This window comes from Cucumis melo, chromosome 1, assembly GCF_025177605.1.
Source record: "Cucumis melo cultivar AY chromosome 1, USDA_Cmelo_AY_1.0, whole genome shotgun sequence".
In the NCBI taxonomy this organism is placed as follows: Eukaryota; Viridiplantae; Streptophyta; class Magnoliopsida; order Cucurbitales; family Cucurbitaceae; genus Cucumis; species Cucumis melo.
This window is the reverse complement of record NC_066857.1, coordinates 2,426,418-2,443,109: the sequence shown is the minus strand read 5'-3', so window position 1 is coordinate 2,443,109 and position 16,692 is coordinate 2,426,418. Positions and strand designations below refer to the sequence as shown.

Here is a 16,692-nt window from a genome sequence, read left to right as displayed (position 1 = left end):
CAACCGTCGATGACCAACTTTCGACGATTATTTTCTCATATAACCGCCGCTAACAATCCTCTTGCTACCACTTTCTAAAAGTCGTTGTCTTCCAACATCAACGATTGTTTTTCGGTGACAATTGTAGACCAAATTATGACATTCGCCACTAACCTGCAATCACCATTTTTTGACATTGCCGTCGACCAACCTTAGGCGACCACTTTCTGGAAATTACTGACAACCAACTTTCGACGATCATTTTTTTTATGATCGTCATTAAACAACCTCTTGGTACCCTTTTCTAGGATTGTAATGACGAACCTCCTATCATCGTTTTCTGACTACCGCTACCAACCAACATTTAGTCACCATTTTAGGAGGCCGACATCAATCAACTTCCTGTCACCATTTTCTTATAATCATCGCCGGTCAATCTCTAACCACCATTTTTTGACAATCGACCTGAACAAACTCTAACCATTGTTTTTTGGTCACCACTTTTCGACAATTGTTGTCGACCAACTTCCAACAACATTTTTTATTCTTAGTGTTGATCATACTTTCGTTGACCGTTTTTCAGGGATGCACGTCATCTGTTTTTCAATGACCATTGTCGTTCAACTTTAGGGGACCATTTTCTCGATAATCACTACCAACAAACCTACAGTGACTGCTTTTGAGAAACTTTCACCAACCAACTTTCAACCATTTTTTTGTGACCACCGTGGACCAATTTCCAACTACTGCACCCAAAATTTCTGTCAATTTGAAACTTTGAATACAAGTGAAGAACGCTAATGCAATTAGAGTTATTTTTCGACCAAATAAAATCATTTAACAATTAATTTAACCAAAATTTCCCTAACAAACATTACTCAAAATCCATAAACTATCGACTCCAACGTTAGAACTTTTAGAAAAAAAATAATGTTGAAATTAAAGGTTGAATTTCTTGTGACATCAAAAAAATAATAAAAGCTAATTTGAAAGGAAAAAATAAAAAACCATATTTATATTTGCACTCTACATTCATAACGCGGAGGGAAAAAAGCGCGAACTGTATTCTCCGTCTCTCTTGTCTCTGCGTGTAAAAAGCATTACCAATTGCCATAGGCGCTGATCAGCAACTTCATCTTCATCTTCGGTTCAATCGTAATCCCAAGGGATGCGATAACATTCACGATCGCGGCTGTGGATGGGAGAGGTTCGATCTCTTGTTCAATTCGCTGGTTTGCATTGAGGAGAGGATGCCGATTCATAAGTATCGATCCGTTGATGACTAGTTGGTGGCGGCAAACTTCAGAATCGGCACTTTTCAGAAACTTATATATGGCTTGAGGTATGAGTTTTTATTACTTCGAAGAATGAAATCGTTTAATTTAAATATTGATTACGGATTTTAGCTACAGATAATTGAAGGTCGTGCTAGTTAGCAAAGGATATTGAGAAATGTCCGCTAAATCTGATGAGATTGAGGTTTATAGACATTCATGTTTTTGTTTGAATATTGGTGACTGTCGCTGTTTATTACTGTATCGTTACCATTGGAATTCAAATTTTAGGAAATAATCGATCCGCTATACTCATAATCACAGAGAACCAAGAAATCTATGGTTAGTTGAAGTTTTGTCTAAACGTAGTATATGTCACCAACCATTTGAAGCTGTTTTTATGCCTGGAACTCTCTGATCTTTTGCTGTTTGTTTACTGCTTTCGGATCATCTTTTTAACCTGAACTTTCCATTTAGATGTATGCCATCTGAATTTATTGGTGGCAAAGATGTTGAAACTTAGACAAGTTTTACCACGGGAATTATCTCATCAAAGCATTTACGAGTTTTGTGATAAGAATCATCCATTTAGATGTGTGCCATCTGTCTAGAGACTCTGGACTCTTGTCATCTTGTATCTTCAGTTCTATCCATATAAGTTTTCTTTGATTTGGTATCTCATGTGTGCTGCTTCTCGCCAACACAATTCGTTCTGACAGCGAGTTCCCTTACTAGAAGTCATAGCTGTTTTCTCCAGATATTTCTTATAGACCCGGCAATGTCTAAATGATAACCTACAATAGCTGAGTTTTAGGAATATATCATACTCGTAGTTTCGATGTTGTAGATGAAATTAAAATTTCCGTTGGCTCCTACTTTAATCGGTTACTGGTTCATTCTGCTTTCTAAAATTTTAAATTTTATCTGGGTTAGAATGAATCTATCGTCTTACCAGAATGCGAAAAATCAACACCGTGTACTTCTGGTTCACATCATTAGCTAAACAACCAGATTTTTCTTCCCTCTTTAGTTTTTGCAGCATCTGTTCTTTCAGTTGGAGCTTGTCTTTTATTTTGATTTGTGCTAGTGCCACGTATCTTTTGGGAGATACCTATTTAACTGCTCTTGTGGACTTGTTAATCACAAATCTCTAAAAGAGGATGATACTGCACCAGTAGTTCACAGTTTTGATCCCCACCTTTATCACACCGTACTTGGAAGACAGCACCTTATTATTGAATTGAAAAAGATGGAAAAAGGATCTGGCACGAATTTTGGTTCTTTTGAAGATCTTAAGTTCGAAATAAGAATTAATATAAATAAAAAAATGCATCACCAAAATGTTAGTCCAATAACGACAACATTAAAAAGTTAATGAACTTCTAGTATTATAGTAGTATGGAGCTCAGGGCAGTCTTATGTTAATTTTCTTTTTGTTTTTTTCTAATGCTTTTATTACTAGCTCATATCAATTACTAATTTGAATTTTATCCTATTCTTTGGGTCCTCTAATTTCTTTTATTCGTTTTCTAATCAAACATTACATGTTTAGAAAGTAGTAGTAATGTAGAGCATTGCATGCATCTGTAAGAATATTTCCTACTCTTGGACACATTTTTGCCTGACCAATAGAGGATGTTCAACTGGCTTTCCTACCGCCAGATTGATCGACTTCTGAATGAATTTTGGGAAAGATCTGTAAATTAAATCGCTGTCTATATTCTAAGATTTTGAGATATTTAATGTTAGTCTATAGACAAAAAATGCTAAGTTAACTCTAATATTCATTCATACTATATGTACCTGTCCACTTGGATTGATTTTACCATTTCTGTAGGTGGGTTCCTAGATTTACTGTAAAAAAAAGCCAAGTGTACTTTTTCTAACATACAGGTAATTGTAGGAATATTAGAGTTGATCGAACGTTCATCCGTATACCTTTAGGATGATTTTCTCATTTGTGGAACTTCAAAATGGTTGAATGGTTGGCTTGAGGTGTTTCCAGTTGAGGAAGAATACTTTTCCAGAGCACCCACGTATCTGAGGTCACTCAAGTGGCTTTTAAAGACAGCACGTTTGCATTTGAATAGCATCCAAGTTCTCTATTCTAGGGAAGTTAGTCTGCTGGCAACTAAGGATTCAAGGTAGAGACTACTCAAGCCGCAAAGGTTGGTAAGGTCATGTTATACAATGAAATCTCCGAAATGGAATCTCTGACATGGAATCTCCGGCCTGGCTTTACATCTATAGCCAATACAGCTATTTCGTCTTTACAGGATCACATCCTAATTGTTATTTTGTAGAACTAGAACAACCTCATAGAATGCTGTAGGTGAGTATACATTCTCGTTCTGACTCCCCTACATCAGACTTGTTTTTACAGAGATTATGGTAGAGGCTTCTACATATTAAACCAGTTCAGATCCTGAAACTGTTTCAACAATCCATTTCTTAAATCTATTGTATCTTATTCATGGGGGTAGAATTAAAAAGTAAACATCTTTGGACTAAGGAGTTTGTTTATTACTCACACATCTACATTAGCACTAAGTTTAACGGATTCCTCTCATGAAAGATTGTGAAATCACAGGTGAAAGTGATACAGCTAATCTCAAAGGAACCAGTGATGAGAAAAAAAAATGATGTATCTTAATTCCTAAAACAGGAACTAGCAAAAGCCATACGGTGGCCTCCCTCCTAACTAGAACAAGCGCCGGCCACATTTGATCTCAATCTGGGATTTGGCGGCTGTTAAGTGCAGCTTCAAAGCGACTGCAAGAGCCAGCTCTCATCTCTGTACTCATATCATTCTCCGGTGCAGGGTAGTAATCCAACCTAAGTTGTACGTCTCGAATATATGGAATGTTAAGGAGAAAATTCATGAAGTGTTCATAAGCAGTTCCGTGTATAAATAGCTTCCTCAGAGTGAGACATTCTGCTAACAACCCTGCGGCTGGATGCGATAGGCTCCTCTGATTGAAACTCCTGTCCTGTGGTGGCCAATAATCAAGCTCTGTAAGTCCTAGGCTACCTATTCCATTCAGAAAGAATCTCTCCCACAAGGTGAGATCCATCTGGCCAGATGGGCAGGTCAGTGCATAGCCTGTTGTGTCACTGCAATCCAACTTCATCTTTGTTAACTGAGGATATTGCCCAAGGATGCTTAACCCAAATGTATCCATTGGTTTGTGCCTTCCCCGACAGTCTCCCTCCACTTTGATCTGAATCTCTTGCAAAACTGGGCAATCATCTAGACCAACTGTTTGCAATGGACTTAGAAAATCACCAACTCCAATCCAAAGAGACAGGTACTCCAAACGATCCCATCTCTTGCCCCACAAATCATTACCATTGCATTGTATGGACAAAGAACAATCAGCATCGGTGGAGTACCTGGATCTCTTCCTCTTTCTTGTATATCCATCATAGTTTTCATCCTCAAAGAGACCATCCGTTGAACTACCAGTATCAGCGTTATGGCTTGGCAGGGTAAGTTCATCAACTTCGTCGAGGTCGAAATTCCAACTACTTGCAGCATCGTTTTCAAGTTCGCAATCTTCTCCACCTTCCCACACGCAATCAATATGAAGACGACTAATCCGATCTTGGATTGGCTCTAGAGCTCGCAAAGACGCTTTGGTATGAAGATTTTCACAGCAAGAAATTTTTACGTCGACGAGAGTCCTCTTGAGCAAACTCACCATTGTTCTCAAACCCTTCACTGTAATTTTCTTGCATCCCTCCACTTCAAATTTGGATAATCTCACACACCCCCTACCAATTTCTATCAAACCCATATCTGTCAAGTCCGCACAGTTCGTGATCGACAGCGATTCAAGCCCTTGACAAAGGGCAATTCCATCAAGCCGCGAGTCGATTGCCATACAAATTCCGTGGAACTGCCCAAGCTTAAGACTCCTCAATCTTTGGCACTTAGTATTAAGGACCTCTAGCGCCGGTCCACTATCCCTGACATTCTTAGCAACATCCAGAACCAAGTCCTCAAGCAATGGCAGCCCGGAAAATAGCTCAATCAGAGTAGCTGTGCTAATCCTTGCGTCTTCAGGGGTGAAACCATCGGCGGAAGGGTCTCCTCGGGCAGTCGCCAATGTCGACGTATCGGCAAGGTGAAGAAGGCTAAGTCTTGGACAGTTAGTAGCTATAGCAGACAAAGTTTCATCTCCTACAAACCCGAAATACCTGGGATCAAACGTGCAGGCCATGAGAAGCTGGCAGAGGTTAGGGCAAGCCTCGGTAATGGTTTGTATATCAGTCGATTTGAAACCATCAGTAAAAGACTTTGTCATCAAATTTAGCTTCGAAATTGATCGGGCTGTCAGAGGATTGGCCAGGAGAACGGGAGGAATGTCCTCGATCCAGTAGTAGAATTCCGATAGGTCCAGTGTGGATAGAGATCGACAATGTTCGAAAATGGGGGCGAGGTCCTCCCCAGGAGCGGATTGAGGCCGTTGATGCCACCGAACCAACTTAACGTGGCGTAACTCTGGCCATTGACGTGCGAGAATCTGAAGGGTAGTTGGGGTTCGCGCATAGATGGTGAGAGAAGTGACCAACGGAAACAGGCCACGAAGGCGGTGGGCGAGAAGATCAGGATCCGGCGACGAGCAGAGGAACGCGTGTCCCCACGGCGAGAGAAGAGAGAGGTCCAAGTGGGTTACAGATCTGAAGCACGTCGGAATTCCGTAGAGGTCTCGGGCGTTTCCCTTCAGGGTGAGTGAAAAGCGCGTCGCCCTCTCTAAAGACAAGAATTTCCGGCATACAAGAGACAGAGAGTTCCTCGTCCGGGTATCGGAGACCAACGCCAGTATGTTCGATAGGAGAACGTCCGGCAAGTCATTTATGGAAGTCCTGGCCATTTCAGTCGATGGTTTTTCCTGGTCGCGTGCTTTTGCCTTCCTCGCTGATATTGCTGTAGTTCGTTTATCATAGCATCCTTTCTTGATTGCTTAAGTCTCTTCTTTCCTGGTAATTTTACCGCACCTTCGTTTGGAAGGAGAGACGAGCAGGAAGATACAGTAATCGGTACTGGTGGGTTTGTCTTAGCAACGGAGAGAGCCACGTGAATACGATGTATCTGGATCAGGAAGTGGTTCTTCACGATCTTCCCCTGGCGCGTGTGTACACTATGGAGGGTAAACCTGTCCACTTGGACATTTTATCTTGTGTCTTCCCTGTATCCAGGTTTGGATGGGACCTCCCTGTCACCGACTCTCCCAAATCAGATCTTTGAGGCTTGAAACGAAATAGTTTGAATTTTAATTTTAATCTTACTGAGTTACTACATCCTACATTTTAATGGACTTATGGGCTAATGCTTCTGTAATGTTCTCTGCATATTTCCATTCTCCTCCTTTCAGACTAATTTTAAATCACCAATTTAATTAAAAGCTTAAGATTAAGAATAAAATATAAATTTAAAATTAAATTATAAAAAGTTCTTAACTTTGCACCTGGGTTAAAATGAGTTTAAAAAATGCCGTTTTTAATAAAATATAACAAACCGGCCAAATATTTGTACTAACAATTCTAAAAACGGAAAAAACCCACAGGTACACAAAATACTAAAAATGACCTATCAATAGCCCGTTTATATATTTGGGATTTGGATAGTCAAATCATCCAATTTATTTTTTATTTAAATTTAATTTGGATTTGATTACTTCATCGGTCCAAATTCTAAACGACCTAAAAAAAGAAAAGACGAAAGTGAAGAAAGATGGAAAGAAGTCGCAGAATTGAAAAAAAGAAGATGTAAAGGAAGAAGGGTGATAAAAAAAAACCAAAAGAAAAATAGATCGACAAACCTAGAATATTTTAAAAAGTTTTGAAAATATATTTATAGGTAGTTTTGGATGGAATCTTTTTCTTTAAATATGCATGAACATTCAAAAGTTTTAAAAATATCCTTATGAAAACAAATTCAACTTCAAGAATATTTTAATAATTTAACCAAAATTTAATTACACAACAAAGAGATCAATTTATAAGGTAGAGGTTTGAATCGATGGACTTCTTAACCAACCTATTCGATACTATTTTAGATTATAAAAAAATTCCTAACTTTGCACATGGGTTAAAATGAGTTTAAAAAATGCGGCTTTTAAAAAATATAACAAACCGGCCAATTATTTATGCTACCAATTCTAAAAACGAAGGTACAAAAATACCAAAAATGACCCATCAATAGCGTCCGTTTATATATTTGGGATTTGGATAATCAAATCATCTAATTTATTTTTTATTTAAATTTAATTTAGATTTGATTACACGATCGGTTCAAATTCTAAAGGACCTCCAAAAGAAAAAGACGAAAGTGAAGAAAGATGAAAAAAGGCGTAGAATTGAAAAAAAGAAGAAGTAAAGGAAGAAGGAAGGAAGAAGGATGATAAAAGAAGTTTAGAGAAAAAGTAGAATGACAAACCTAAAATGTTTTAAAAAATTTTAAAAGTATTTTTATATATAGTTTTAGATGGAATCTTTTTTTTAAAATATGTATGATCGTTCAAAAGTTTTAAAAATATCCCTAAGAAAAAAATTCAACTTCAGGAATATTTATATAATTTAACCAAATTTTAATTACACAACAAAGAAATCAATTTATAAGATAGAGGTTTGAACTGATGAACTTCTTAACCAACCTATTTGATACTATTTTAGATTACTTATTATAGCTCGTTGTAAAAATAAATTTAATTATATTTCACTTCCATAATATCTCTTTTATCTCGAAAACAAATTTTATAGTTCCCTGTCATTTAGTCCGTTTTGAATTATGCCTGTTGCTCTAAACTCTCCATCAACTGGAACTTAAATTCTATGATCTTTTGCACTCAGGATCGCCCACTTTCATACAATTCCCACCTTTTGTTTTTGTTAGTGCCCAAACATATATATCTTTTGAGGAAAAAGTCTAGAAAAACGTTACTTGCCAATTTCTCATTCTATTCCTTGTGACAGGAACTTCGAATTCTACAGTCGCTTCCAACTACCGCTTTTGAATTTGATACCCTTTTTCATTCCTTTTTACTACTTGATTTCATTTGAAACCCAGGTTGGGCCCTGTTTGAAAAATCATGATGGTTGCGAGTTAGCTATTGCTTTCTAGGATTTGGATTGTTCTACTGCCATTGGCCAATTGTTTGGAACAGGCAGCGGCAGCAAGCATCTGATCTATAAAATAGCAAGCTCTGCAACTTGGTAACATCTCCGAAACTAACTTTTCACTTGAAACTTACGGTTCAATTAGATTTGATTAAGTTATCAAAAGTATCCTTTAACTATATAGTTGTTTTTGTTATATCCTAAACTTTGAAAATTTTCATTTTAATGCTTGAAAATTTAAAATTTTTAATTTTTTTAAGTATTGTATTCGTTTATGTTTAGCTCAAGTGAACAATTTAAACACATACAGAAGTAAATCTGAGGGTTGGTTAGCAAAAAAGTCATAGATAAAATTTGAAAAGATTGAATGGAAGTAGATGATAGCATGTGTTTGTGTAGATTTGTTAACCGTAACCCAATTTTCCGTAAAATCTCAAAATGATGGTTTTGAACCAAATTTCAAAAATTTAATTAAACTTAGACATGAAACGTTTGAAAGTTTGGGATATAATTAAATCATAACTTAAGAGAACTTTTGACAATGTAACCATGCGTATTTCGGCAAAATATGTAAAATGAGGAATTTCATTATTTAGACACGATATAATTCTCTGCTATCAAGAAGTCTTGAAACTTCCAACATTAATTGATTTCGTACGTGGAGGTCAACCAAGTACAAGAGCAGAGCACATGAGTCATTTGCTGATGGTAAGTCATTTGGATTTTCTTTTCTCGTCCATCGGCGAGCATGTAAATTGTCTGTTTTCCAATTCTTTACTATCATTTTATTACTGTCAAGATTGCGGTAAAAAAGAGTCTTGATGGGTTCAAATTTTGAATCAACGAACTCAAGTGGGTCTCTTATTTGGAAGCATGAGTTCTTATTCCCCTAAATTTGCGGGAAATTGATGTCTATGCATAACAATGTGCATTGTGCAAGTCTGAGAGTATATTCATGAAAAATTAATATGTTAGGGATATATAAGTTATTAGTGTTATTTGGCCTATTAACTTCCTAGTTCGATATTAAATAATTTAATTCTACTTAACTTTTATTAGATTTAATCTTCTATTCTTTTTCTCTTTTATACATTTATTAAAAAAAGTCTATCTTCACAACTCTTCATTCAAAATATACTTTCTTACTCCAACATATCAACTTTAAACTTTGAGACTTGATTATGTGTGTTTAATGCTCCTTGACTTCTATAACTACTATTAAAGTAGTTATAATTTTGGATAAGAATTGGGACATGAAATGTTGTGATAATGATTTGAAACAAAAATTAAGACTGAATTCTAGGTCACCCATTTCAATTTTCAATTTTCATTCCATATTTCTTCATTTTGAAACATTTGTACAGAGTTAAAAGGATAATAGTGTACCTTTTGAAAACATAGGGATATTTTTTAATCAAATGGGTGAAAGGTATTTTCATGGTTTAGCCCACTTTTTTTTTATCGGTAAATTACTCAAAATTCCGAACTTTTTTGCAGAATTACAACCCTTTTAATTATTTGGACCAGTTTATTTACATTTTTTTTCCTTTTTGTAAAATTTAAAAATTAACATAAGATTTAAAAATATTAGTTGATAAGATGAAATTTGAATACATAATTTTCTTTTTTTACTTTATCACTTGACCCGCGATGGTTGCCATCAAATCATTCTTAAACTTCCTCGTGAGTTTTGATTGATTTATTTCTCGATGAGCACGTTCTCTGTTTGTCACCTCTACTCATCTCTCTTTAGTCTTTCCCCTCCCCCACCATTTCTTCTAAAACGTCTATGTTCCATCTGGTATCTCGAACAAATAAAAAATTTGGTGGATTTTCTTAAGATAAGGTAAATTCCTTTTTTTCATATATCGTCGTAATTGTTCCTGTACTAAAAATCAACAATTGTTTACCACTTATTGAAAAGTAGGATATAAATGGCTAGAGGACAAACTCAAGCACAACTTTGCTTGTTTATTTAGCTGAAAATTGTTGGTATTATTATTATTTTTAATTTACAGTTCTCTTGAAACTTTATTAAATTAGCATCATGCATGTAATAGGAGGGCAGAATTATCGTTTTACTTTTAAATATGTCCCATAGAAAAGAAATTGACACGAAAGAAAAGAGAGTATATCATATATAAACTATTGGACATTTTTTACCTAAAACCTTTTCAATACTCGCCCTCACTTATTTTTATTTGCTCTAAATTGATTGAACTCTAGTTTTTCTATCATTTCTTTCCTAATTTACAAATAGGGATATATCTTCTATTTATATATCTAGATCCTTGGGTGTAAGTATAAGGATCTTTAAGCATGTCTTGAACTCTAAAATAACATATATATTTCTATAATTTTATCCTTATCATGAGGAATTCTCTGGAACTCTTTGAAGCTTAAAGAAAGCTTAGGATATTTGTAGATTCTTTTCTTTGTTTACATGGTTTAAGATAATTCTAAAAAAATCTAATTTATAAATAAAAATTATATTCTAGAACTCCAAGAAATTTCTTCAACACATGTATGCTTCGCTGGGCTATAGTTACTTGGATACTGGCTAGGCATTTTGTTTGAGGTACGGACTTATGTTAATGTCTGTATGTATGTCCGAGAATGCGTAATATAAAGATCATGGACTAAAAAGGTGCTTTGTTGCCGCGATGCGTTTGGGCTGGAGGAGCCGAGCATCTAAAGTAGGTTCTCTTTACAAAGCATCTTTAACAGGCAATAGTGAATTCTATACTCATCCATAACAGGGAAAAGTTATTTGAATGATTGGCTTTTAGAGTGTAGACTAAATTTGGATGGTCATTCGAATAAATTTCATGCTGGGTGGTCATTGCTGGATTCTTAATATTATTTTATGTTATCCAACTGATAATATGTGGTATACGTTAGTGATTTGTGGGCATCCTTATTGCTTCGAAAATTGACTGCTTAAGTTGGTTTTGTGATACTCCCGATAAAGTTGTGGGGCTTACATATCTTTCCGTGGATTGGATTATCTATTTTATGTTGGTAGCTTCCCCCTACGCTTGATACTTTTCTTTTTAATATAAAAATTACATCTTGAGAAATGACTCATCCCTATCAAAACAGCACTGATTACATTCTCTCTATTGTCAAATCGTATTTGCTTTTCTTTTTGTACATTTACTGCACATGAAACTTTCTTTACTTCATATATTCATGAAAACTGCATTTTTTTTATGCTTGATGCCCTCATCAATTTTTTTGGATGAATTTATTATTTAACTAGCTAGAACCAGCAAGTTAAGTATATTTATTTGCAAAAGCTCTAATATTAAGAATAAGACCAGTATGGAAAGTGGGAACTAAGCCTTTTTTTGTTCTTCTTTTTGTCAATGTTTAGTGAGATAAGATAGGACAAGATTTTATACACACATACACAGGTGAAAGTCGTGCGACTGAATGTAAGGGAAATGATATGGTTCTAACGTAACACCTCTCTGATCAATTGGTTCTGGGATTTTGTGTACCCAACTTGATATGATATTTTTACACCTCAGCTTGAGTCATGTCTATGATGTCATTATCAATTGAATTGTTATTGTGAAGATACTGGAAATTTAATGATGATTAAATTTGAATTTATGGAGTTTTAATATATTCATTTTTAAAAAAAAAAAACAAAAGGAGTTTAAATATATTCTTCTAGAACGGAATATAGAGTTTTTTCCACCTTAAATATAAAAACTATCCGCTTTGTATTTTATGTCAAAACATATTCTTAAACTTTTACATGTTTCAAAATTATTTTAAAAAAGAGTTCAAAAATATCTATTAGTTTTAGATATTAAAGTTTTATTTTAAAAATACTTTTAAACTATTAGAAAATTCTTTAAAAAAGAAATTAAAAGCACGCTTACTATTTTAATATATAAATTGAAAGCATTAATATCTTGTTGTAAAAATAACTTTAAATAAAAATATTTTTGTGATTATAGAGATAAATTTTATTTAAAGTTTTAAAAGAATGGATTTTTAAAACAAATTATATTGATCCGTTTGGTAATAATTTAGTTTTTGAATTTGTTTTTTTTAGAAAAAAAAACTTATAGATTTTTTTTAGAAAAAAAAACTTATAGACTACTTTATTCATTTGTTATCTACTTTTTAGTGAGATGATCTTAGATTTCTTTAAGATAAGGATCCCCTCGACCTCCTCTCTTAAGAACTTGAGCTTCCTTATAAACCCATTATTAGAGTGTTATATCTTTCCATTGAACAAAATCTTCTTTGTTTGAACAAAAACTCTTTTGTTCGAACAAAACCCTCTAACGGGACCAATATAATCTTTTTAGTTGATTTTTTACGAAATTAAGAAAACTTCAAATAAATTAACCATTGTATTAGTGATAGAGATATTTTTAATTTAGAATTATTTTGCTACGAGATATTAACTCTTTCAATTTATACTAATTGTGAGTTTAGTTTTGTTTAACTTCTTATAGTTCAATGATATTTTTGAAACTTTTTATACATCCAAAACTAACGTGAGGTATTTTTAAACTCTTTTCGAAAGCTTGAATATATTTTTGAAATTTTGAAAGTTTAAGGTTATTTTTGACACAAAATATAAAGTTAGTAGTATTTTTTTATAACTTATCCTACTGATTTTTTTTTTTTTTTTTTACATTCTACTTTCATCTTTATACTTTTGATTGGCTATTTTCAAAATGTTTGTTATGATTCTTATAATTCTTATATTTTCAGTTTAATTCCTTTTATTAACATTAACATTCACTTTTATTCTTTTACGGATCAAAATAATTAGACTAAGATTAATATTTTGACAATACATATATACAACAATGAATCAAAACAAAAAGTAGAAATATAAAAGTAATATCCAAATATTTACTTCTGTACATGAAGTGGTAAAATGTTCTTCGACTTCACTTCCTGTGTAGTAGATTTGAACACTGATTGACGTGGCTTCCCTTTGCCGTGAACCTATGTGCCAGATTGACGTGGCTTCCCTTTGAAGTGGTAAAATTTTTCCCTTTATTTATTTTATTTATTTATTTTGAGAAAGTTAAATTTTCCTTTATACCACACTCTGCTTTACAGTTCATTATACTTATCCACTTTGCTTTAACTATTTAATAAATCATCTTGTGAAACGTGTGCCTCAATGAATGGGCAGAAATATAATAGAAAAATGGCATTCATTCATTATTCATTCATTTACTTGAATGGGTAGTTGGAACTTGGAAGAAATTTTTGCAACCTTATCCTTAGGATCGTGAGATTCTATTAGGATTAGGTTCTTGGAATTGTTTGGGACCCAACTTTTATATAGATTGGTATAGAATTGTTGTGGATTTGGGATTTTGGAGGTGGTTGAATAGAATAGAAAGATTGTATATTCTGGTAAAACGACACATATTTATCCACTGGCCAATTGGGATGGACGACACAACCAGGTGTCCCCATCAATTACTCCCAAAGGCCATTTTATCTTTTTTTCAACATCCCAATTTTGAAAGGCCAATAACTAAATGCACCTTAGTCTAAGTTGCACCTATATTACATTTGCTCTTTTTTTTATAATTCTAATAGAATTTAGATCTAGCTCTTGGGTATATCAATGATAGAGTCTCACTTCTTGACAGGAGTTTACCAATAACAAAGTATAGTTTTTTCTTATATTTACCCTTCTTTAAAAATGTTGCTATATGCTTAATTATGAATCCTAAAAGTCTTATGCATTCTAATTATAAAATACTAATGATTAAATTTTTTTCTAAAAGAATAATTTTCACACAACAAACTTTTGGTAGATAAGTAATCGAGCTCCACAGAAATAAGTGCAGCAACGTCTAAACATTTTTCTAGATATGAAATGACTTTCTTGCTCCAGAGTCCCTACTACCACTTCTTATTTCTTCGCGTATCATATTGATTGGCCCAAATAAAGTTGCTTTTATGCTTGGGCTTAGATATCTGTCAATTCTGCTGGACATAGACCTCAAAACACCATTGATTATGAAGCCTTTTTCTTTTCTTTTCTATTTTTGATAACCAACATTAGTTATTAAGCTGTTTTTTTTTTATTATTATTTAAATAGTTATCATAAAGAGTAACTTATAGTTTCATTCCGTATAAATGGATAGCATCTTTTCGAGCTAAACTCTCTTTGACTATGGTTCATTTGCACATAGTTACATATATATATACATCATTGTGTTTAGGGATGGAGGAGTTTTCTAGATTTTGTTGGTTGACTTTGATGGCCAGTAGAATTGGTTAAGCAGCTGGGGTAGGTTAATCAAAATTGATATTCCTGGATGAAAATTACTTGGTTTTATTTTTCTTTTGACAATATGAGGGTAGAAGGATCAAACTTTTGATATCAGAATTGATACTACAAGCTTAATGTCGATGAAGTATGTTGATGTTTCCAATAATTAGTACTACTAGTTAGATTCTTTTACCATAATGATTGTTTTTATATATGGAAAGTTTTGAAGGATACATCTCAATGATCTTTAGATCAGCATTTTCAATGTTAAAATAAGAATAGTTGAGATGTCCCAAAATGGAATTTTGAAAGTGATAGGAAATATTGGTTGGAAGAAAAGAAAGAGGATAAAGAAAATGCACCAAATAGGGGATTTGTAACGGATGCAGAGAAATGGTAACTGTGGAAGTAATGAGTCCATTGAAACTAGTAGAGAATATGACCGAGAAAAAAGAAAAATACTTGGGGAATTTGTGTTATATATGTGGATTTTTCAATTTTTGTCTAATTAAAACATTTAATCTGTTTAAAATTTTATGACACAAAATTCAATTATAAATATTGTAGAGCTATAAATATTGCAGGGTTTAGGGGCATCTTAAATATTGAAGCTTTGAATTTATTAGTTTTGAAAAAGAGATCTATACAAAAAAAATATCGTAAGTTATAATTGCTAAATTTGTAATTTAATCTAATCTATCTCTATAGTATGTTATTTATATATAAATGGAGATAGGGAATTTTTTTTCCTTTATTATTTGCTCATATTTTTGAAGTAAATTTTTAATCTACACTCTTGGAAAAGCTCTTCTAGGTGTCCGATAAATGAAATTGATGTTGACAAGATGTATCCTTTTAAGATTGGATGTGCTTCTTCAAATCTATTTTTTTGTGAAGTACAATAGATACAATCATGTTGGTAATCAAATACAATTGTTTCTTAGGTACATCAAGGTTTAGAGGGTTTAAAATGTCATCTAAACCTTCATGTTTGTTCAAACCTAGCTTCTTACCTATTAAATAATAAAAGCATGAAATTTTAATATAATGTGTATAAAAATAATAATATAACCGATAAATGATAAATTTTGACTAGTCACAAATTTCAAGTTGAAATGTATTACAAATTTAAATTGGAATCCAGATTTTCAGGTTTTCTTTAAATTTACTTGAGAAAAGAAAAAGTGATATAAGGCAAAAGATAATCAAGCCCAAAAGTAAATTAGTTGGACTCAAGGGCTAAAAGCTCTATAAACTCTATATCGATGAAAACTACACCCCATGAAAACTCTATATTGATAGAGGAGTTTCTCTTCATTATGGAGTTTTGAAAGTGAGGCTTGATAAGTGAATTTTTTTTTTTTTATATACTTATAACATAATTATAACACATCTAATTTAGAAGGTTTTAAATGTCTGTCTCCATTCTCAGACAGAAAATCCTTAAACAAAATGACTCCTTGGAGTTTAAATTAAACATATAAGATGGGAACTAAATTTGACCAAAACTTAAATTTAGGTTTGAAAAAAATTATTCAATGTCACGATTCCTTTTCTGTTTTTGGGTGTAAAAACTAAAACTTTCAAAACATGTACTATGTCACCATACGACTGTGTTCAAAGAAGAGATTGGTCATCCATTGGCTTGCTTGAATTCAGGAGCATTGCATCCGCATCGTAACCTATGCACTGCCGGGAAATGGTGCGACCATCTACGGCCGCCCGCCCCCAACCCATAAGGCCCATAACCGTTTCGGTTTTGACTCTGACGTCGCTATGCAATTTCTTCTTCTTCCTTTTTTAAACTTAGATCCATTCTGCAAACATCTTTTTTATTATAATATTTTTGACTAAACATATATTTTAGTATTTGATATTTTCAGCATTTGTTTAGCATTTTTTCTTTTATAATTTGTAAAATTATATTCAAATTTATGTCTTTTTTTTCATGGAAATTATTATTATTATTATTATTATTATTATTATTATTATTATTATTATTATTATTTACCTAATTCAATCAAATTTAAGATCTATTAGTAAAT

At 33.3% G+C, this 16,692-nt stretch overlaps 1 protein-coding gene and 1 long non-coding RNA gene across 6 annotated transcripts; one reads left to right on the top strand and one right to left on the bottom strand.

The window, feature by feature from the left end:
• The first annotated feature begins 938 nt into the window (after positions 1-938).
• LOC107991348 (uncharacterized) lies at positions 939-16,620 on the top strand. Of its 5 annotated transcripts, XR_007820715.1 has the most exons (3): positions 939-1,321; positions 8,326-10,221; positions 13,313-16,620. It is a non-coding gene; the product is annotated as an uncharacterized LOC107991348 (long non-coding RNA). The 5 variants fall into 5 exon arrangements; XR_001763347.2 differs by lacking the exon at positions 939-1,321 and having other exon boundaries at positions 7,989-9,083; positions 13,316-16,620; XR_007820720.1 differs by lacking the exon at positions 939-1,321 and having other exon boundaries at positions 7,989-9,083.
• On the bottom strand, positions 3,701-6,597 carry LOC103495497 (F-box/LRR-repeat MAX2 homolog A). The gene has a single exon (XM_008457077.3). It carries the CDS (start codon positions 6,128-6,130, stop codon positions 3,983-3,985), a length of 2,148 nt encoding a protein of 715 aa, XP_008455299.1. The 5' UTR covers positions 6,131-6,597; the 3' UTR covers positions 3,701-3,982.
• Positions 16,621-16,692: the final 72 nt, after the last annotated feature.

Coding starts and splice junctions, on each gene's coding strand:
- LOC103495497 (XM_008457077.3), bottom strand. CDS start 6,130: ATGGCCAGGACTTCCATAAATGACTTGCCGGACGTTCTCCTATCGAAC.